Here is a 23,965-nt window from a genome sequence, read left to right on the forward strand (position 1 = left end):
AAAGAGAATGAGTTACCAAACAACGGAGACAGATTTCAGAAACACTGTTAAACAAAAGAAGAAGCTAGGCGCAATAGCGTACATATTTTATGATTCTGTTTATATGAAATCCAAGGACAGTTAAACCTCGTCTGTGAAGTAGAAGTCAAAAATGGCTCGTGTGAGGTAGGGACAAGAATTAAAAGTCCATACTCTTAGTATGCTGTTGGCTCATACCCTTTGGCTCAGCAGTTCTACTTCTAGGTCTTTGTCCTACAGATAAACTCAAATAATTTCTGAACTGATTAAAAATTGTCCAAGGTTAACACTTGCAGCATTGTTGATTAGTAGGGGTCTGATAATATCAATCATAGGGTAAGTACTCAATATAATACAGTAAAGAAAAGCCATCTTGAGAAAACTTATCTACTTATGTTGGATGATCTCCTAGGTGAGGATAGAGAAAAAAAATCAAAGTTATGTGGTATGTGTTACCATCTGTATTTAAAAATAAATAAAAGAGTGTGCAGGGGAAACTATATATGCATGTGTTTCATATAAACCTAATGTATTTCTGAAAGGTCTAAGAAGCTATAAGATCAAGCTTCCGGGTAGAGGAATTCAATGTCTGGAAAAGGAAAGTGGGAGATGTTTGGGTCTATCCTTATTTTGTACATTTTGAATATTGAAACGTATGAATGTATTACCTATTTTAAAAATTAAAGAATACAATTACAGTTTGGAAGTAACTGAAATAGTTCATCACACACAGAGTTGCCTGAACTGACAGAAGCCTGCTACACAGACTTGCTGAGAACGCTCCCTTTCCCCTACCCCAGTTGATATGTGGGTTTTGTGTGTTAGTCTTAAATTGTCCCTTTTGTCCTTTCTGCCTGTCCCATCTTTGTCCAGGATCATTTCCTGGGGCCACTTAGCTTGCTTCCCTTCTTTGCTGTTTGTTTGTTTCTTTGTTTATTTTTAAGAGTGTAATGCTCTGTTGCCCAGGCTGGAGTGCAGTGGCACAATAGCTCACTGCAACCTCCGCCTCCCAGGTTCAAGCAATTCTCCCACCTCAGCTTCCTGAGTAGCTGGGATTACAGGTTGGTGCCACCACACCTGGCTAATTTTTTTATATTTTTAGTGGAGATGGGGTTTCACCATGTTGGCCAGGCTGTGACCTCAAGTGATCCACCGCCTCAGCCTCCCAAAGTGCTGGGATTACAGGTGTGAGCCACTCGCCCAGCCGCTGTTTCATTTTTTTTTCAATCATGCAGCCCAAAATGTCAGCCTTGCTGTTCTTTTCGATCCACTTCCCTTTGTCTTGTCTGTGCCCTCACAGGGCTTACTATCCCCCAGTTTTTGCCTATATTATCTGTCTCTACTTCTGTCCTAGAAGATTCTTAAAAGGAGAGACTTTAAGGATGCTGCCTGGAATCTGGTGGGGAGTGGGGGGAAGGAGAAGAAAAGAAAAAAATAGAGATCCATCTCATCCATGGGTTATTTATTAAGGGCCTAGTTTCTGGAAGAAAGCCCCCACAGGTGTGTTGACTGCTTCCAGAGTTGACCTTCTGAAATAGGTCTGATAGCATCAACCCATCCTCCCCACCCTCAGTGGCTCTCCTTCACTTTAGCTGTCTTCCAAAACATCATATATGAGATGATTTTAGATGGCACAGAGATGAACACATTTTAATTTATATTAAGAATTGTATTGTCGGTTGGAAAAAATAAAACTAGTTCATGAAACCGGTGGGTTTTTAATTTTACTAATATTGTTGCTCAAGCAAGGCTCAGTTTAAAAAGAGAGATTTTCTGAAATATTTTTAGAGTATTTCTGAAATATTCACTAGCAATACAAATGGGGCAGCATAAATGGGGTGGCAGAGCTCTGGCCTCTACGAGATGCGGTTCACAAGGAACAGGGCTTCACACCATGGAGTCGCTTGTTGCCAACCTTCACCTGCCTGGATCCTTCTGTGTGATCACCTAACTGCACTCTGCCCACCCCACCCTCCTGGTCTAACCCTGCAGAGCAGCCAGGCTGCTTTTCGGCATTCACGATTCTCTACTTTGATTCCTGCTGTTTCTCTTCATGGAATGGGACCCCCCTGGGGGGTCTTCACCCATCTCCCACCTCAACTTGCTGGCTTAGCCCATACTTCACCTCTTCTCTGAAGTCTTCCCTGATGGATTTGTTTCCTCTTCCTGCTTTACTGAATTACAGCAAACTGAGTGGCTTTAAAAAACACACACTTCCTTCATAGTTTTGGAGGTGAGAATTCCCAAGTCACTTTCACAGGATTAAAGTCAAGGTATTGACAGAGATGGTCCTTCTGGAAGTTCTGAAGGGAGAATTCATTTCCTTACCTTTTTCAGCTTCTGGCAGCTGCCTTGGCTTGTGGCCCCTTCTCTCATCTTCAAGACCCATGACTTTTCTCCATTTCCATCTTCACATCACCTCTTCTGGCTCTCACTCCACCTGGTCCCACCTGAATAATAGAGGCTCCTGTCCCCATCACAAGATCCATAATTTAATCACATCAGGCATGTCTCATTTACCGTGTAAGGGAATCTATTCAAGGGTTCTGAGGTTAGGGTGTAGATATGGGGAGGGGAGGACATTACTCAACCTCCCATGCCTGCCATCACCATTCTCCTGCTCACATTCTGTCCGTTCTTCACTTACCTCATAGTATATTTGCCTGGTAGTTATCTTTACCTGACCAGTACCCCCAGTGTAAGCCACTTAAGGGCTGTGATGGGGTCTTTCTCATCTTGCCTGCCTGGTGTTCCTGCCACATGGTAGAAGCCAGGTGTTTGAAGGAGTGAATAGATTGCCCAGTACAAATGGCACTGTTGATCAGAGCACACACTTGAGACTTGCCTGCCTCGCTGTGGATCTTAGATGCACCTCTCACCAGTTCTGTCCTCTCTGTGTCCCATCTGCAAAATGGTGATGAAGAAACAAACCCAGAGTAGGGGTTCAGTTGGGTCACATGAAATCATTAGAAGAGTGCCTAACAAGAATGAACACTTAGTCAAAACAGTTTTGTCATTGTTGTTGATTCTGTTTTTGATGTGAAATGGTATATGTTATGTAAATTATTATTGACAAGTTTAGGAAAGGGTAGGCTTTTTGCTATTTAGTTATGCTTATTTATTATTTAGTTATTTATTTTTGAGACCGGAGTCTTGCTCTGTCGCCCAGGCTTGAGTGCAATGGCACGATCTCGGCTCACTGCAACCTCCACCTCCCAGGTTCAGGAGATTCTTCTGCCTCAGCCTCCTGAATAGCTGGGATTACAGGTGTGTGCCACCACGCCCAGCTAATTTTTGTATTTTTAGTGGAGATGGGGTTTCACCATGTGGGTTAGGCTGGTCTTGAACTCCTGATCTCAAATGATCAGCCTGCCTCAGCCTCCCATAGTGCAGGGTTTACAGGCATGAGCCACCACGCCCAGCCTGTTTATATTTAAAGAAATATTTTTCTTGATTTTAAATATTTTTCAGATTTTAGACTGTATGATAAATGCATAGAAAGTGATAAAGGATTTGCTTAGGATGACCGTGTCTGTGGAACGGTCTGTTGTGCACCCCTCTGCTTTAAGTGGGTAGCAACTGCTTAATAGAAGTTACTATGCAGAGTTAATCCTTAGATCTCATTAGCCTAAGAGATGGTAGAGATTAAAGGAAAGATGAAAGGTATGTGTGACTATGGAATGCACATGATATTTCACTGAATTTATGGGTACACTTGACATTTACGGCTTTGAAGCCATTCTAGTGTAAGCCAAATGTGCCTTTAAATTTAGTTAACCCTCACCGAGAGCCCACAAATTCTATTCTTTTTTTTTTTTTTTTTTTGAGGAGTCTCAGTCTGTCACCAGGAGGGAGTGCAATGGTGTGATCTCAGCTCACTGCAACCTTCGCTTCCTGGGTTCAAGCGATTCTCCTGCCTCAGTCTCCCAAGTAGCTGGGACTACAGGTGTGCCCTACCACACCCAGCTAATTTTCATATTTTTAGTAGAGACAGGGTTTCACTATATTGGCCAGGATGTTCTCAATCTCTTGACCTCATGATCTGCCCACCTCAGTCTCCCAAAGTGCTGGAATTACAGGCATGATCCACCGTGCCTGGCCAGACCCCACAAGTTCTTTGCACCATTCTAACAGATAACTTTGTGAAGGTCCCTTGACACCTCTGTTAGAAGAACTTCTAGATGTCATGTGCCTTTGTTCTTTTTATGTCTCAGTCTTAGTATTCAGTGGTGTTTCCATCAGTATACAGAGATCCAAGGGTTGTTCGCATGAGATTTCTCATGTTGAGAAGTGAGATTCCTTTGTTAATTGTAAAATGTGCTGGATTGTTCATCCTCAGGAGGCAATATATGCCATTATGGGATGACAACATCCCAAAGAAAAGGGTGCAATAAAGAGAGATGCTGGAATCTGATGTCAGAGCACACCTGTGTTCCAGGAGAGTTAAACAAGTCTACTGCAGTTAAAGAAAAGAAATGTTTCAAATACCTTGCAGCAAGTATTTTCATTGAGAGCACGTACTCTGACCAAAGATCGTGACTACTTGGTGTGCATGAAAGTCATATTTTTAGAATGTCATGAAAAATGGAGAAGTATATGAAAGGCATTCTAGCTTTAGGAAATAATGCTAGTAGGGATTTTAGATTAAAGAGGTAATAAGATCTGCCTAGGCAGAGTGAAGAGAGACAGTTTAGTAGTGAAAAATAAGGTTATCAGACAAGTAAATGGCAGGCTGGAAAATAAAAATGTATCATTTGAATGGCAGGGAGCCATTGCCTGCTTTTCAAAAAGCAAGATATTGAAGTTATCATACCCTCTGCATCATTTAATTTGAACGCTAAAGAAGTCACCCTAGAGTTCTAGTGACAATGAGAGGGAAAAATTGTAGTAGTCCCACTCAAAAATTAGGATCCAATTTATGAATTTATTTCAGGGGTTGAGGTTCAAGTGAAGATTAAATATAAAATGAAGAACCAGACAGCTCTACTTCAAAATTGGTTGCAAGGAACAAGGATGAAAAATAGTTGTAGACTCATTTCTGCGGACGACAGACATAACGTTCTGTGATTGGGATCTTGAAATCTGGGGTGATTTGTGGGGGTAGACTGTAAAGAAAGCCCTATTTTCACCATGTTAGGTGAGGAGGGTGATGAAGTATCTAGATCCTGTAGTTAAACTAAAATCAAGCAGATTTGGAAAAGTGCTGCCCTCAACAGATAAAGACCTGACCACAGGAAGGAATCCATTGTTGGGTCTTACAGAGGCCTTCTGCCTGGGGCTGGTCCAGAGCTCGGGAGGAGCAGCAGGCAACCACCACCCGCTCCCGTGTCTCACCCTGAATCCAAAAGTTACCACTAAGGAAAAGAATCCAATCCAAATGCTGAGGAGAAAGTGGTTCTTACAGATGCGATAAGCCAAGATTTCAGCCTCTCAGAAAATCAACAGAGATGCATCGTGGGGTCAAGGGGAGAAAAATTGCCACCTGAGCTGTGACCTGGAGGTAGGAAAGAGCTGATTCAGACGTGAGTGAGCAGGAAACAGACACCCCCTCTCCCTCCGAAAAGTGCCATGACTTCTTTCTTAGTAGAATTCCAGAGCTCTGAGTGATAAAGGAACACAGTGACTCTTTGCTGTAACTCCTGGATTTGCTGGTCACGTGTGGGCTAGTAGGAGTTGGAGCTGGTGGCTTGGAAGGAGAAGGCAGGAAGGACATTGCTTGGGCATACTCAGCCCTGTACTAGTTGAACTACTTCCTGCATACCCTGAAGGCCACACACCTTGCTATGGTTACAGAACCCAAGTCTGCGCTAATCTCAACTTTTTACCTGCATTTCAATAGTACTTCTCACTGCATGCTTCAGGAAGTGCTTGGCCAAGACACCCTAGATCTGTTGGCATAATAGGCAGCCAAATAGCCTGTAGGCTATATGATAAATGTTTTGTTGGAGTTCTAGGATAGCAAGGAGATGGGGAGGTGAGGAAGATACCCCTATTACAGAGTTAAAGTGAGGTCCCTACACAAAGAACTTAAAATTCTCATGGGTGAGTCAGACATTGAACAGGCAAATTTTAAAAAGAAAAAAACATAAATGAACTAATCAGACGTTGTGAAAGGTGCCCCGAAGACAAAGTGCAGTGAGGAGTTGATGGGAAGCTGCCTAGTTGGGTAGATAGCACAGGGGTCTATGATCATTAACATTTGAGCTGAGACCCAAAGGGTGGGGAGTATCTGGCCAGGAGAGAGCCAGTGGGAAAGCATCCAAAGAAGAGGAGCAGTCACTGGTCAGTGGGAAGGTGGACACAGGGACAATTGAAAAGATTTGAGACTTAAGGAGACCAGTTTGATGACTGCAGTGGCCCAGCAGAATGTGGTGGGGTCATGAACTAGGGCAACACTGACACATGAGCCAAAGAAAAGACATCTCTGACTCAGCAAAGTCAGGAAAATGGAACTCATGGCAAGTATGAGTGGAAATTCATCTGTTCTCAGTTGGAAGTGTTGACTGGGGAGCTTGGTGAGAGTCTTGGGTCTTATAACCTGTTTTCTCTGAGAAGGCTGAAACAAGAGGCAGGAAGCTGGAAGTGGTGGAGAACTGGAAAGGAGGAGAGAGAATGTGGGATAATTGCTGTGTCAAATGGGAGAAGGCCTATGAGGCATGCCCAGCAGACAAAGCATAGAATCTTCATGCCATCCACGTTGTCATTTTGCCTCTGGCAAGACCAGCACCCAGCCATTGGGTAGAGGAAGCAGGTGGAGAGGCTGTTGGGGCTTTTCTGGATAGTTGAGACAAGACAGGCAAGGAAGCTAAAGAACTGGTAGTGTGGGCAAGTGATGCTGGTGATCAAAGGACAGGAAGCCAACAGACAGAGATTTAGACCCAAGAAGGGAGCTTGAGGCACAGGAAAACTTCAGGGTAGACAGGAAGGAGGCCTGGTGAAAGTGATGAGGCAGAAGGGTAGAAGGGTGGTCTGGGGTCAGACAGGGAGGTAAATTTAATCCTTTAGGGCACTTTCATTACATTATAGCTCCATTTTGTCTTTTAACTGAGTCAGTAATTAGTAATAAGTCATGTTTTCATTAAAGAGAAATGCTTGACAGGTAGGTTAAACTCCATTGAGTTCTGATCCTGTAATAATTATTGTATAGCTTTCTCACCTTTTTGTCTACTTGAAATGTCTTCTTTTGTCCTTTGAGCAGCCAAAATGGAAGTGTTGGATGTGCTGGCTCTCTTGGTAGGCTCCTGTTGGATGCCTGTTGTCACTCATAAATGTAACACCACAGCCATAATTGATGGAGAGTTGAGTTGGAAGCTTTTAGGACTAATTGCAAGGTCTAAACTAAAACATTTCCTGGAGCTGCCCTTAAATAATAATAATAATACCTTATATAGATATAGTGCTTTACAATTTAAAGAGCACTTCACATACATCATCTCGTTCAATCTTCACAATAAACAATGCTTTCTGAATGCTTAGATCTTTCCTAAGTGAGAAATCATGTTGCACATCCTGATTTAATCATAGTGAGTCACCAGAAGTTCTTGATACAATAACCATTTATCGAGTACCTTCTATGCACAACACACTTTACTAAGGATACCAAGGGGTAGATTTTCAGAAAACAAATATCCAGTAAGTAGTCCTATCAGTAAATAATTTACCTTCCCTTCCTAGTCACAGTCACTCTTTTGGAGGCTACTTGCCATCTCATAAATTTATATAAATATTGCCAGGAATTCATTGTGTCAGAGTTAAAGTTTTTTGTTTTGTTTTGTTTTTGAGACGGAGTTTCGCTCTTGTTACCCAGGCAGGAGTGCAATGACGCGATCTCGGCTCACCGCAACCTCCGCCTCCTGGGTTCAGGCAATTCTCCTGCCTCAGCCTCCTGAGTAGCTGGGATTACAGGCACACGCGACCATGCCCAGCTAATTTTTTGTATCTTTAGTAGAGACCGGGTTTCACTATGTTGACCAGGATGGTCTTGATATCTTGACCTCGTGATCCATCCACCTCGGCCTCCTAAAGTGCTGGGATTACAGGCCTGAGCCACCGCACCCGGCCAGAGTTAAAGTTTTAAAACTAAGGATTCTGATACTTGTCTAAGCTCATGATTCATCAGAAAGTCATCCTATTTCAACTTGTACTTTTCTTGAAGACTGTTACTTGACTCTCAAGAAAAATGTTTCAAGGCCTCAGCATATTTGAAAATGCCAACCATTGTTTTATTGTCCTGATTGGAGTGATTTGGGTACAACTTGGCAAAAAAACAACCAAGAGTACAATTTGGCAAAAAAAAGATAACTTGGTGCTTAGTTCCAGAAGGCTTATTATTTGTTAGAAAAGAAGACACACTCATCTCTGGGCTCTACTGGCCAGACCGAGATGCTTTGAGGAGACTGGGAGACAAAGGACTTCCTGGAGGTAGGCTGCCCTTTGGGTGAGGGAGGAATTGGAAGGTAGTATTGGAGCTGGGCCCAATCCCAGGGCAAGAATCCTAAACCTATCTCCTGGAGTCCCGCAAGTGTCCACGCATGTCCTCTGGGCCACCATAGCTCTCAGAGCATACACAGACTTTGAGATCTCACTCAGGATCCTCCAAAAAGTGTGGACCACCCAAAATAATAGGAACCCTGCCATCAAAGTCCCCTGGGCAGAGTAGCTCCCCCAGAGTGAGCAGTGTGACCAGCAAACCATGATTCCTTCTCCCATTCAGGGCTGGATGAGGCTCCACGGTCTGAGGTTGAACTTCAGCTTAGAAACCCATTTTGTCAATGAAACACAGTTGGTTATCAGGGGTACTGATGATGAACCCAGTCACCTTGGTGCAGCCGTTACTTCTCCAGCCATCTTCCTGCTCCTCGTTTGACATCTTAATGTTACTAATTCTCATGTTAACACTAGCTCTCACTCACCTGTTTACATGGGCATGTGGTTTGGGAATTGCAGGGCAGCAAAGCGAGATCCTGATTTTTTTTTTTTTTTTTCACTAATATATACATTCCTGGACATAGTTTTTTGGGAATGTTTTCCCATGATAACATCTTTTTAAGTAACAGATTCTATGTTTCAGGGAGGCTAATGTCTGTATTGCCAAACTATCTCTTGATTCTTTTGATACAGAGCTTAGAACTCTTCCTTCTTCATGTTGGGCAGATATGCCTAATGCTTTGTTTTGACAGAGGATATGCAGTCAGCATCTAAGCATCCCACGAATACTCCAGAGAGGAACACAATTAGGATATAGTGTGGAGCTGGGAGATTGAGCGTTGGTCGAGTCTAAGTGATGTTTCCAACTGGGGCTGGAAACGTGCTTTACGTAATGTATTCTGATCATTTAGGTCTCTCTTTATAGGGCATCTTTTATGACCAAGACTGTCCAGTACCAAAATGAGCTACATAAATTCCTAATCTGGGATACAGCTGGACAAGAACGAGTAAGTCACTCTTTAATTTACTCTGTTTTTCTGAGGCCCAAATGAAAGCTCTGACTAAACTGTCAGCATCCCTGTCATCTCAACGTTATTCAGTTCTCTTCTGTGCACCGGAGACACATTTCTTTCCATTTGCGTAGGCCAGCCTTTGCCTTTTCCTTTTCAATTAGAGCCACAGAGTCCACCGATAGAGACAGTGATAATGGGCACTGAGGGCCTTTTTATACCATTTAGCGTCTTAAGGTAAATGCTGACCGACAGGCCTGACAAAATCCCACTCAGAGCACTGTGTGTCATTTCGGGCTCCTTCCTCTAGAAAAGAGATATAAAACAATTAGTGGGAGAAAGGGTGAGTTAAGCACAACTCATTTATCGCTGCCTTTTAAAAGCTAAAGAGGGAACTTTACAGCATATAAAGTGTGAGATTTAAGTGAAAAGGATGAGCTAACGCAGTGCCTTGCAATAGATGCTTAATAAATGCCTGATGATAAAATTGGCCATGATGGTTATCTACTTAAGGAAGAGGCTGAACTGGAAGCAGGGCCTGGCCATAGCAGCACAGGGTCTAATGGGATCTGGGAAAGCCCACCCAAATCGGAAAGGGGTGAGAAGGCAGGGATGGGGACAGACACTTGCCTGCTGCCTCATCTTTCCTCTGGGTACTAAGTCCAATTTCCCTGCCAAGGTGTCTCTGGCAGCCACCCCATTATTCAGCTGCCGTTTAATTTTGTTTTCAAACAGTACAATCCAAACAGCACATCTGATGGATGCACGGTGCTATCTTAAGCTCTTAAAAGTGTACCAGAAGTAATCAGGAAAAATAGTCTGTCATCATGGCCTTATCTCAGACACTGTAGATACTGTGTATAGTATAAAATCTGACAAGAATCATCATAGACAAATGGAGGAAAACAAAACAAGCCATTTCTGTTGTCCTCGACATAGACTCCATGCATTTTTACAGATTTAATGTCTTAAGTTTGGTCCGTTTGGTTTCTTCTGTTTTCAACACTGGATGTTGTACCCCTGTCCCATTACTCATCTGAGATACTTCTGCTTACTGTCTTCCACTCCCCATTTCTTCTCCTTTGTACGTGTTGTACATCTAGAATGGAGCATTTAGGACAGCTGGACCTTTGCTGACCATCCCCCTTCTGTCCTTTAGAAGTGAGTTGTTTACCAGAGTTCTACTGAGTATATAGACACAGCCCTGGGATCTTTCCTATTATCCATGAACTCATGTGGCTCTTCCTGCTAGTAATATATGTACCCTCCACTAAATCCCAAGGTTCAGTTACCCCTTACATATGTTTGATGATAGAGCAAAGCCCTCATCATAAAGAATCATGCTATAATATTGATTCCATTATGCTTTGAATCAGAGCCTCTCCTGGTATACATGTTCTCTTTTTTTCCGGAACATGAAGAATAACACAAGGGTGTTTGCCCCTCTCCCTTTCTGCCAGCATGGTAGCAGAAGTCTGTGAAGTTTTATACTTAGCTGGTTTTCCTACCTCTTACTTTCCCTTTTTTAATTGGTTCTGCAGCAGGAATAGTTGCTCTGAGATGCATACCTGCCTCTGGCCTGCCTGATGCACCATGATGCAGCCCAGAGCTGCACAGGAGATGCTTATGGGGCCAGGCCACAGGCTAGGGGTACTGACCAGGAGGCCCTGCATGGAGAAGACAGGAGAGGAGCACTGCCTGATGAGCACTCACTCCAGCTGGTGGTTGCTGGACATGAGCACATGTCCACGGTTGCCAAAGCACAGTGCTAAGGAAAGCCACACATCTGACAGCTACCCACAAATTGTTAGAAATGCTGGGAGGATCACATAAGACACATCTTGTGAGCCTGTCTGGGTCAAGGGCTGCCAGTTTATCCTTGGAAATGCACTGAAGGTCCAGAATGTGCCATCCACAGCCAGGCTCTGTTTTCACCTCCTCCCACCAATCTGTCCTCTAGTATAGACTGTGTGCAGTTCTCCAGCATGCCACAGTTTCATGCCCTTCTACCTTTTGTCTGGAAAACTATTTAGCCTTCAGAACCTACCTCTGATGTCACCTAAAGGAGGCTTTCCTGCCATCCCTGCTCTCAGATGAGTAACCATATCGCCATACTCCCATGTTGCTCAAACCCACATGTAGAGATCATCCCGGGTTTCTCCCTCACCCTCAGGGCTGCACACCTGCTCCATCCGGGTGTCCTGACAGCTTCATTCTCTAAATGTATTGCAAATATGTTCACTTCTCCATCTCCACTCCCAGAACCCTGCTCTCAGCCACCTTGACCATTCACTGCGTATTCCTTTAGCCTTTTCGTGGGTCCCCTGCTTTCCCTCTGTCTATGACATGTCTTCACAGGACCCAGAGGAATCTTCTGGAAACAAATCAGCCCATTTTTGCCCTGCTCGATATCCTTCAGCGACTCCCCACAGCACCTCTCATAACAGTCACACTCTGAACAGAGACCTCGCAAGCCCCATGAGACTTGCTTGGGCCTCCCCCTGGGCTCCTCTCTTCTCAGGGCCTCCAGCACTCCTTGGCCTCTGGACATACTGTTCCTTCTCACCGAAACACTCTGTTCCCTCCCCTGGAGCCCAGCTGACTCCTTTCCCATCTTTTGGTCTCAGGTTAAATGTCACATCCTCAGAGTTTTCTCTAAACCCCCTGCACCTAAGCAGGGTCCCAACTTTGTTCTTCATTACTGCCCTTACTCATTTTCCTCAGAACATGCATTAAAAATTATCCTTAGATACCTGTCTACTCACCTTAATTGACAGAGTCTCCCATCAGACTATAACTTAAGAGCTGGGGCCACATGTCTTTTTCACTGCTGTACTCTCAGAGCCTAGTCTGGTGCCTGACCTAGAGCTGGTGTTCAGATATTGGTTGGATGAATCAGCAAATAACCTCTTTGGAATATTCCTTTGTATCCTGAAGCCTTTTATTGCACTCATCCATGGGATTGTCACACTTGTTTCCTTACCTGTCTGCTTGTCATTAGACTGTAAGCTCCTCAAGGGTAGGAACTGCCTTCATATCTCTGCTCTCAGCCCCTGGCACATGGTATTGGTGCCCATAGGTTTATGTCTCCTGTTTGCCAGCCCTACTTAGGCACAGATAAGGACAGCTCCTCTGCCTACTTTTACCATGTGAGTAGTACATGACTGAAATTTTAAATTTCTGGCATTGATGTTTATTACTCTCTGTAGTTAGGGGATTTATTATGGCACCAGAATTACCATAAAATGAAAACCCTTTTGATGACTTGACCATTCAAACATCCTCCCCATTTGACATCTCGTACTGCACATAGTTTTGACAGATGTGTTGTCTTTCTGATGGTCCAGCTACATTTGATTGCAAAGTGATTTCATTAAGTCAATGAAAGTGATTTTGGAGAATTTCTCAAATGTCATGTGAAGCCCTTGACAGTAGGGATCTTGTTAGCTTAAATGAAAAGGAAAAATACTTACCAGGATGATGGTATAAGTGCCTCAGAAGATAATGGTTTGTGTATCAAAGGGTTAAGAGGGGCCTAGGGAAAATTGATGAAGCCCTTAAATATTTTTCTAAAAATTGCCGTTTTTGTGATAAGACTACAAAGTCAAACATGAAATGAAGAATATCATGTTGTGCTAGCATATAGTTTTATCAGAAGATTCATAGCCAAGTTATCAATCAAGTTCAACTCAGTGTTCATCCAGAAAATTAGCTCCTGGCTGCAATAATAAACCTAAGTTTTTCAAATACCACATAAAATGAGACTTGATTTTACTATTTTAAATTTATCTCCTCAAGATAGCGCTTTTGTAAGACCATTTTGTCCTTTTATTTGCTATCTTGAATGAATGCATTTTAAGTCACCTTTTTTCACCAATTATCTTTCATTAGCAAAGACTCCTGCGGTAGTGAGACAGACACAGCACATACATTAAAAAGCATCATAAAGACACCATACATGTAGCAAGAACATGTCAAATACTTGCCATCTGTGTGTGATTATGTAAAAGAAAGCTTCTTGGCCAGGGAGGGTGGCTCACCCCTGTAATCCCAGCACTTTGGGAGGCCAAGGCAGGTGGATTGCCTAAGGTCAGGAGTTCAAGACAAGCCTGGCCAACATAGTGAAACCCCATCTCTACTAAAAATACAAAAATTAGCCAGGAGTGGTGGCAAACACCTGTGGTCCCAGCTGCTTGGGAGGCTGTGCCAGGAGAATCACTTGATCCCAGAGGCAGAGGTTACATTGAGCCGAGAACACACAACTGCACTCCAGCCTGGGCCACCGAGCAAGACTCCATCTCAAAAAAAAAAAAAAAGCTCTTAAGCAGAATCTTAATAGACATGGCATCCAGTCTTTACTTAAGATTTACATTTCTGCATCTTAATGTGATTTCTCCCAATGACTGTGTTTACAGAGACCAGAACATTAGGAAGGCTCAGACTTATTTATTGTCACAATAGTCTTCTCTTTTTTTTTTTTGAGACAGAGTTTCACTGTTGTTACCCAGACTGGAGTGCAATGGCACGATCTTGGCTGCAACTCCGCCTTCTGGGTTCAAGCAATTCTCCTTCCTCAGCCTCCCGAGTAGCTGGGACTACAGGCGCGCACCACCATGCCCAGCTAATTTTTGTATTTTTTAGTAGGGACGGGGTTTCACCTTGTTGACCAGGATGGTCTCGATCTCTTGACCTCGTGATCCACCCGCCTCGGCCTCCCAAAGTGCTGGGATTATAGGCGTGAGCCACCGCGCCCGGCCCTTATTGTCACAATGGTCATGTAAGGAGTTGTTTTGTTTAGAATCAGGAACAAGTGTAGTGGCTTAGTATCATCGAGAATTGGGGCAGACAGTCCCAGAAGCCAGAGTCTGCAGTGCTTCATCTACACTGTCCAGTGCAGTTACCATCCACATGAAGAGACAAGAAGATCTGACTCCATGAGTAGAAGCAAACCCAAAAACAATCCCATTATTAGAATTTGCAGACATAGAATTTACACATATATTTTTGGGCCAAATCCAACCTGTCACCAATTTTGGTAAATAAAGCTTTCCTGGAACCTGGCCATGCTTGCTTCTTTATTGCCTGTGGCAGGGATGTCCAAACTTTTGGCTTCCCTGGGCCACATTGAAAGAAGAATTGTCTCAGACCACATATAAAATACACTAACATTGACGATAGCTGATGAACTTTAAAAAAAGAAATTGCAAAAACATCTCAACATTTTAAGAAAGTTTATGGATTTGTGTTGGACCACGTTCAAATCCATCCTGGGCCATGTAACGGGCTGCAGGTTAGAGAAGCTTGATCTGTGGCTACCTTCACTCTGTAATAGTAGAGTTGAGTAGTTGCAGCAGAGATTAAGTAATCCATAAAGCCAAAATATTTCCTACCTGGCCTTTTCCAGAAAAAGTTTGCCATCCCCTGATCTAGAGCCAGGTTTGAAGCAGAGATGTGCTGACATCTCTTGAGTCTCTTACCTGATTCCACCTTCTTTCTTTGCATTAGAAGGACATGAAAGTTTCAATGTCAGCAATAGTAGAGTGGCTGGCCCTCCCACAGATAACAATTATATGTTAACTCTGGACAAAACACTTAAAAAACAGCTGTTTGAAGGTACTGCAGAGCAACGAAATGCAGTCAGGGACTGAAAGGGGAGCTTTCTGGTGTGAGATCCACATTTTGACAGCTTTTTCCCAGTGGACGTTTCCCAGTTCATGTGGCACAGGGTATCTAGGACTCAAACAGAAAGCTTGTGTTGAGCACAGAGTTTAGGACTGCTAGAGCAGCCAGAAAAAGGAGGCAAATTGCAGAAAAGAGGGATCTAACAAGGAGGGACCCCCAAATCAGTTTATAAATTCCCCGAAGTTGTTTTGACCCCCAAGTAGTGAATTCACAAGAGAGACATTATAAAACGCAACAGAAACCAGTAGCTGGAACGGGTGACAGGACAGCAGAGATTTCAGCTGCTCCTCATTACATCAGGGACAGACTTCAGAGTTTGAATCCAATCCTGCTGTGTTAGAGAGGATTGCTAAACACCTTGGGCATTCCAGTGAAACTTCAGAAGGGCCATGCTGTAGGAGTAGAAATTGTGTCCTAGGACTGAGGGCAGACCCAAATAGATCCTCCCCCGCCTGCCTCCCGCAACATGTAAAACCAATCTCAGGGCCAGGTGCAATAGCCCATGCCTGTAATCTCAACACTTTGGGAAGCTAAGGCAGGCAGATCATGGGGTCAGGAGTTCAAGACCAGCCTGGCCAACACAGTGAAACCCCATCTGTACTAAAAATACAAAAATTAACTGGGCGTGGTGGCAGGCCGCTGTATCCCAGCTACTCGGGAGGCTGAGACAGGAGAATCACTTGAACCCAGGGGGTGGAGGTTGCAGTGGCTGAGGTCACGCCACTGCACTTCAGCGTGGGCAACAGAGCTAGACTCCGTCTCAAAAGAAAAAGTCTCAGAATGAGTCACCAGTGACTTAATACTCTGCAGAGGAGATAAAAACCAAGAGTCTACAGTACATCATCCACACTGTCCCATGGACAATCAGCACTGCTGCACATATGAAGAAACAGGAAGGCATGACCCAGTGAGTAGAAGAAAATCTTAAAGTGACCCTTTTCTTGGAACTTGCAAACACAATTTAAAGCACGTATTTTACGTACGTTCAGAGATTCAAAGAAAAGCAGGCCAAGCACAGTGGCTCACGCCTATAATCCCAGCACTTTGAGAGGCCAAGACAGGCATATCGCTTGAGTCGAGGAGTTCCAGACCAGCCTGGACAATATGGCAAAAGCCCATCTCTTAAGGAAAAAAAAAAAAGGAGTGTTAATGACTTAACTGCAGATGAGGACTCTCTCACAGAATGGAAACTAATGAAGAATCACATGAAAATGCTAAAACTGAAAGCTGCAACATCTAAGATGAAAAATTCATTGGAGGCTGATAGAACAAATTAATCAGAAGAATGGAAAAACAGTAGAGAAATATGGACAGAGTCTCAGTATCATAGGGACAAATTCAAACAGTCTAACATGTGTGATCAGAGAGCCAGGAGGAGCAAAGAGAGAGATGGGAACAGAAAAAAAGATTTCGAGAAATAATGGCTGAAAATTTCCCGAATTTGGTGAAACATCGAAACTCACAAATCTAAGAAGTTCAACAAATCTCTTATTACAAAGAAAACCACATCTAGGTAAATCATAGACTGCTGAAAACCAAAGGCAAAGAGAAAATCTTGAATGCAGCCAGAAGTGAAAGACACTAAACAGGAGAACAACAATATGAATGATGGCTGACTTTACACAGAAACAATGGAGACCAGAAGCCAGTGGAACAGGATCTTTAACGTGCTGAAAGGAAAAACCTATCAATTTGCCAAAATTACTTTTCAAATATAAAGTCAAAGTAAAAACATTTTTAGAAAAACAAAAACAGAAATCAACAGCAGGTGTCCCAGAAAGTTTTTCACACTAAAGGGAAATGGTAATTCAGATGAAATGATAACCACTAGAAATGGCAAATAGAAACATCTGTTTTTCTTAAGTTATGCAAAAGATAACTGGCTATTTCATTCAAAAATTATAACATCGGATTGTATAGTATATAGTATATGTAGATTTATATTTTTTTCTTTTTTTGAGACAGAGTTTCACTCTTGTTGCCCAGGCTAGAGTGCAATGGCACAATCTCGGCTCACCACAACCTCCACCTCTCAGATTCAAGCTATTCTCCTGCCTCAGCCTCCCAGGTAGCTAGGATTACAGGCATGTACCACCATGCCCAGCCAATTTTTGTATTTTTAGTAGAGACGGGGTTTCTCCATGTTGGTCAGGTTGGTCTTGAACTCTCAACCTCAGGTGATCCACCCTCCTTGGCCTCGCGAAGTGCTGGGATTACAGGTGCGAGCCACTGCGCCCAGCCATATTCAGAATATTTGATAGTGGTAGCACAAAGAATGGTAGGATAACAGACTTTTGCAAGTCTCTGATACTCTGCATGAAGTGGTACATTTTAAACTCTACAAAAACATACAGTAGGCCAGGCACAATGGCTCACACCTGTAATCCCAGCACTTTGAAAGGCCAAGACAGGTGGATCACTTGAGGCCGGGAGTTCAAAATCAGCCTGTTCAACATGACAGAACCCCAGAGCTACTAAAAACGAAAGTTAGCTGGCCATGGTGGCACTTAACTATAATCTCAGCTACTTGGGAGACTGAGACACAAGAATTGCTTGAACCCAGCAGGCAGAGGTTGCAGTGAGCTGAGATCACACTACTGCACTCTAGCCTGGGTGACAGAGCGAGACTGTCTCAAAAAAAAAAAAAAAAAGAAAAATATGCAGTGTATGTTACAGTTACAAAAGCAACAACTTAAAAAAACACAAGCAAGTAGAGCTCAACAGTCAGTAGGAAGTTAATATACTGAAAACAAACACTAAGAAAAATTCAGGCAGTGCAAAAGAGAAAGAAAGGAGGAACAGGAATTTTTAAAAGAAATGGAACAGATACTAAATAAAATGGTAGACCTAAATCTAAATATAGTAGTAAATACATTAAATGTAAACAAACCGAACCTTCCACTTAAAAGGCACAGGTCAAAAATCAGGGCCCAACTATGTGCTGGTTATAAGAGGACTACCAGAAATATGAAAACAAAGTTAGAAAATAATAGAATGGAAAAGGATATTGTATGCAAATAATAAACAAAAGAAACCCATGTGATTATATAATATCAATAAAATAGACATGAAAACAAGGTGGAAGGAGGACATGATAAGAATATTGAGGAACTTTCCATATTGATGGAACTATTTGACATCTTAGTAGATGGCATTCACACAGATATATACATTTGTTAGTTTATCAGATTGTACTGTTAAGATCTTTGCTTTTCTCTGAGTTTTACCTTACAAATTTGAAGGAAGAAAACACAACCCTGTAAAGGGCATTGCCAATATAAGTACATAAAAATGAAAGCTAATACTATAACCTTTATTCCATCTGTGCACTTCTGTTTCATTTTCTCTTACATTGTCGAAGTCAACCCAACACTTTATATGTTTTTTACTCAATAATATAGTTTTCTTTTCTGTGATGCTTTCTTGCTTATAATCTTTATTTTTGTTTTCTTTTCTCTAAAACTTAATGTCTCCTTTATTGGAAGTTAGTAGGCTTTCGGCCGGGCGTGGTGGCTCACGCCTATAATCCTAGCACTTTGGGAGGCCGAGGCGGGTGGATCACGAGGTCAAGAGATCGAGACCATCCTGGTCAACGAGGTGAAACCACGTCTCTACTAAAAATACAAAAATTAGCTGGGCATGGTGGCGCATGCCTGTAATCCCAGCTACTCGGGAGGGTGAGGCAGGAGAATTGCTTGAACCCAGAAGGCGGAGGTTGTGGTGAGCCGAGATCGTGCCATTGCACTCCAGTCTGGGTAACAACAGCGAAACTCCGTCTCAAAAAAAAACAAAAAGGAAGTTAGTAGGCTTTCATCCCAGAGGCAGGGGTTTCTCTCACAAAGACTGGTAACAGTTTCTGTATATGGACAGCAAGGTCTGACACTTAGTTTGACAGTTCCCCACACTCACACAGTGCTTACTCATTTGTTCACCAATTCTTGATAACCTGTAGCATGCTAGATGCTAGGCCCTGAGATAAAATGGTGTGCTCAGCAGACATACTGACACCCTGACATCCCTCATGGAGCTTACAGTCAGAATTCCACTTTCTTCTGTAAAACTCAAATTAATATGAAACTTTAAAAGCCAAAAGCTTAAACTCAGTGAATAAGGAGTTCCAGAATCCACAGTGTGTATGTGGTTTATGTATATGCACCAGATGCTCCCCCTGTAATAATGCCTGCCTGTGTTCAGGGTAAACCACCATTAACAACAGGATGCAAATACATTGGCATCAGATCATAAGTCAGAGTCAGGCTTCAGAGTCAGGATGTAAGATGAAAATTAAGTATAAGCGAAATTCTTGTCATTCAACATTGGCATCAAATTCAGTAGCTGAGATGCTCACACCAGATGTGTGCCCAAGAACTGAGGTTGACAGGGGAAAGAGCTTCACAGTCTCCATCTCACACTCATCAAGAGAAATAGCTCACTAAGTCACGCTTGTTGTTTAAATGGTTATTCCTCTCCTTTCTCTTTCCTCCCTGTTGTGTCTCATGGGGTGCAGAGGCTCGGGTGATGAATGGGAAGAAGCTGTGTGTACAGGGTTAAATTCATGTAAATGAAATGAGATCTGCACCCAGCATTTGGGAATTGCCACACATAGAGATACCAAAAAAGCAAGTCGCAAACTCATGTAACTGGTGAACATAAATGTGTACTCATTTCTGAAGGACAATCAGTGTTTAGATTACAGAGTTTTCTTCATGACACCCAAATGCAGGCACTTCTCTGGAGAACTATTTACAGCATTATTTTTATCTCCGTGATAGTTAGGGAAGCCAAAGTTGAAAGGACTATTGAACAAATGAATTTGGGAATTATAACATTGAGTTCAATTAAAATGCGTTTTTAGCTGAAACAATTGTTTATAGTGCCATATTTAATTTCAATAAAACTATATTCTAAACTATCTTCTGAGAGACATTCAGTGTTACATTAAAAGTTTTTGCCTTTGGTAATTACTGGTTCGTTTGCCTTAAAGCATGTCATTTTCTTTGGCTTAAGAGAAAGATTACCTTTTGTGCAGGGATAATGGGCTTATAAGTCTAGTAAAAAGCATATTTAACCAATTTCCCCAATTTTGTTTATTTCTCCCCCTCCTCTGCAGTTTCGTGCCTTAGCACCAATGTACTATCGAGGGTCGGCCGCAGCTATAATCGTTTATGATATCACAAAAGAAGTAAGACTATATAGTTTTCTTTAGACAGTTTTGAAAACTCTCTTTTAGTTGCTTACATCTCCAGTTGCTCTCCTTTTTTGTGTTACAGGAGACATTTTCAACATTAAAGAATTGGGTGAAAGAGCTTCGACAGCATGGCCCACCTAATATTGTAGTTGCCATTGCAGGAAATAAGTGTGATCTTATTGATGTAAGGTAAGTTATTAGAATGAGGATTACAATGCCTGTTATGTGTTCCTTTTCTTAATGAGCAATATCCAGTATAAGAATCTTGCTTTTATCTCTGACATTGAAAAATTCCTTTTGGTTATGTGGTTGGAGTCCTGAAGTTCCTAACTAAAATTAAGATTTCAAGCATTTGAAGCTCATTATATATATAGACAGGAGTGCAATTTACAGAAACACTGGTTGCATTGCGCCCAACATTGTCTGAAATCAGAGCAGCCCCCAGTCTCCCATAACTTAGAATACTTGAATGCAGAAAGCACATTTATTGACAGTTTCTCTGGGCCACTTCCATCAGTCCCAGAGCAAGGGCTTTCTGAAAATTTTGGCTGGGGAAGAAAACCCTGCCATCCCTAATCATTACATTAGCTACATTACTAGTGGTAGCAGGTTTTGTTTTGTTTTGTTTAACCGTGGATGTGGTGTAATTGGGAAGACCACATCTCAGGGCCCATTTGGCAGTCATTCAGGACATCCTTTGTCATCATAAATCTGGTTAACTACTGGCTAGGTGGGGATAAAACCAAGATCTTCATGGGTAGAATTTCTGATATGCAGTTGTTGCCTTCCAGAGAAGTCATGGAGAGAGATGCAAAGGACTACGCCGACTCTATTCATGCAATTTTTGTAGAGACCAGCGCAAAAAACGCGATAAACATAAATGAACTCTTTATAGAAATTAGTGAGTATCTCTGTGCCTTATCCATTTCCTTTGTAAAAGCAACTTAACACAGAATGATCTTTCTGGTTAGAATTCCCATCTTACTTAGAGCAATCTAGTCTCTGATACTGTGCTCAATGGAATGAGATTGGAGAAGGTAAGAGTGATGGCCAGTTTTTATATCATGTTACAGTTCCTGCAGAGCTGCTGCCCTTCTAGAAAGAATGTTGCTACTGAATAAATAATGTACAGGGCATAGAGATCATGAAAGCTGTCCATTTCTTTCTCTATTTAAATGTGTTTCAGTTAGTCATCCAAGGTGATTGAAAGTGAACAAACTAAAGGGAAATGAAATGCAGATATAATTCCACTGTAAGAAAACCCTCAAAAAATAATGCTAGGCAAGTGAAAGGTAAGGCCTGTTTTCCCCCTTACCGTTCCCTTTCCTGAAGTGTTAATATGATGATACTAGATGGGCGAGAGGCTGCTGCATGCCTTTGGGATCCTCTGCAGATTGTATCTATGTTTATTCATTTCATTCAAATTCATCAAAATATTTATTGGGAGCTGCTCCAGGCTCAGGGGAAATAGCCGTGAGGAAGATAGATGCAGCCCCCTGCTCTCCTGGAGCGTACATTCTACAGAGGGAGACAGACAGTGAACACCAAATAAATAGGATCATTTCAGATCATAATAAGGGATACGAAGAAAATAATTTAGGATGAAGTGAAGGAATGTCTGCAAGTGATCAGAGAAGGCCTCTCTAAGGAGGCGCTCAGAGCTGAGGTGCAAGGGAACAGGCCCTGCAGAGGTGTGGGGAGTCACATGAACTGAACATGTCAGACTTCTAGGTGGAAAAAAGCAGAAAGCCGTCAGAGCAGGGTGGACTTATACATTAAGATGAGAGCCAAGGTGACTGAACCAGGGAGGGTTCTTGGCCATTGTGCCAAGGAGGCGCATGAACCCCAGAGCCCACCAAGGCCAGGCAAGGATGACCCATGAGCAGAGCAGGCCCAGGTGAAGCCCTGGGAACCCTAGCTCAGGCCAGGCCCAGCTTCATCAGTTTGGGCCATGCTGGAATGTGGTCCCCTGGTTGCTAAGGTGGTTTTCACATTTTTTTAACATGTCCTGTTGTTTAGATTTATGCAATAATTCAAGTATTTTCAGAGTACTTTGCAGGCCTAAGAAGCCCACCTGCCACCAGATACAGCCAGTGAACTACTGATTGCACCCTCTAGGCCAGCCCCTTCATTTCAAAGTCATGTTAAAAAGTCATGATGTGCCTGGGCATGGTGGTTGTCACCTATAATCCCAGCTACTCCAGAGGCTGAGGCAGGAGTATCACTTGAGGTCAGGAGTTCAAGACCACCATACGTAGTACAACGCTATGTCTAATAAAAATAAAAATACTAGGGTGTTGTGGCATGCGTGTATAGTCCCAGCCACTCGGGAAGCTGAGGTGGGAGGATGACTTGAGCTCAGGAATTTGAGGCTGTAATAAGCTATTGCACTGCACTCCAACTTAGATGACAGAGCAAAACCCGTCTCTTAAAAAACAAAAATCATGTTTATTATTGTCCTAGATGTAAATAACAGGTACCCAGTTGGATTTTTGAAAGGCAACATAAAGCCAGTTGGGAATTTTTTACAGCTCAAGCTAAAATATCTAAGTGTGTGATGTCATGAGTATGTTAAAATTACCGCTGTCTTTTTGTGTTCTTGACTATTGCGGTAGTAAAAACAGGAAGGTAGGCCAGATGTGGTGACTCACACCTATAATCCCAGCACTTTGGGAGGCTGAGGTGGGTGGATCACCTGAGGTCAGGAGTTCGAGATCAGCCTGGCCAACATGGTGAAACCCCATCTCTACTAAAAATACTAAATTAGCTGGGCGTGGTGGTACATGCCTGTAATCCCAGCTACTTGGGAGGCTGCAGCAGGAGAATCACTTGAACCCAGGAGGTGGAGATTGCTGTTAGCCAAAATCACACCATTGCACTCCAGCCTAGGCAACAAGAGCAAGACTCCATCTCAAAAAAAAAAAAAAAAGGAAGGTAGTAATCTATGCCAACAATGAAAATTCTTATATAAAAACTAGTATGTACATATTCATTTTAATTGTGAAAAATAAAACCTGTATGTTCACAAAGATTAGAAAAATTGAGAGAGATGTACATAGACTTTACTGTTCACTGGTTTAGTAAAACTGCATGAGCACAGTGCCTGGCACACTGATTTTGTATTGAAGTGTTAGGGACATACAGAATTGTGCACTTATCAGAAGTGCAAGGCACAGTAAATTTTTGCAAACCGAGTATACTTCAGTGCTTGGCACTCTGGTTGGGACAGGGCGGTTCCTACACCCAAGGGTAACCATCCTGACACTAATTCTTCAGATTGGTTTACCTGTTTTTGTTTTACATATATTTTGTACTTTATATTTTGTAAAACATTCTCTGTTTCCTCTTGTGTGTCTGGCTTCTTTCATTCTGCATTGCATTTTTAGACCATCCATGTCATTGCGTCTAGCTGAATAATGCATTCTCACGGCTGGTTTGTGTGTGTCAGTGTCAGAGTTCAAGTTGTAGGGGTAAGGGGGAAACTGAAGAATATCTGCAAAGTAATTTACATCCATTCTGCTGTTGATAGACATTTGGGTAGCTGTTTCCAGTTTAGAGTTACTACAAACAGTACTGCTCCAAACATTCTGATCTTCTTTGGTGAACATCTGTACACGTTTTTGTTAAGTATATTTATACT

The 23,965-nt window shown here is 42.5% G+C and overlaps 1 protein-coding gene across 1 annotated transcript in view; it reads left to right on the forward strand.

Annotated features, from left to right (window-relative positions):
* Nucleotides 1-23,965, forward strand: part of RAB22A (RAB22A, member RAS oncogene family) — a 61,332-nt gene that overhangs the window by 26,866 nt on the left and 10,501 nt on the right. Inside the window, exons 3-6 of the mRNA XM_035299031.3 lie at nucleotides 9,371-9,452; nucleotides 20,248-20,319; nucleotides 20,408-20,514; nucleotides 21,117-21,226. Coding sequence (XP_035154922.1) covers nucleotides 9,371-9,452; nucleotides 20,248-20,319; nucleotides 20,408-20,514; nucleotides 21,117-21,226 — 371 coding nt within the window. The remainder of the gene's footprint in view (nucleotides 1-9,370; nucleotides 9,453-20,247; nucleotides 20,320-20,407; nucleotides 20,515-21,116; nucleotides 21,227-23,965) is intronic.

Source organism: Callithrix jacchus, chromosome 5, assembly GCF_049354715.1.
Source record: "Callithrix jacchus isolate 240 chromosome 5, calJac240_pri, whole genome shotgun sequence".
NCBI lineage: Eukaryota > Metazoa > Chordata > Mammalia > Primates > Cebidae > Callithrix > Callithrix jacchus.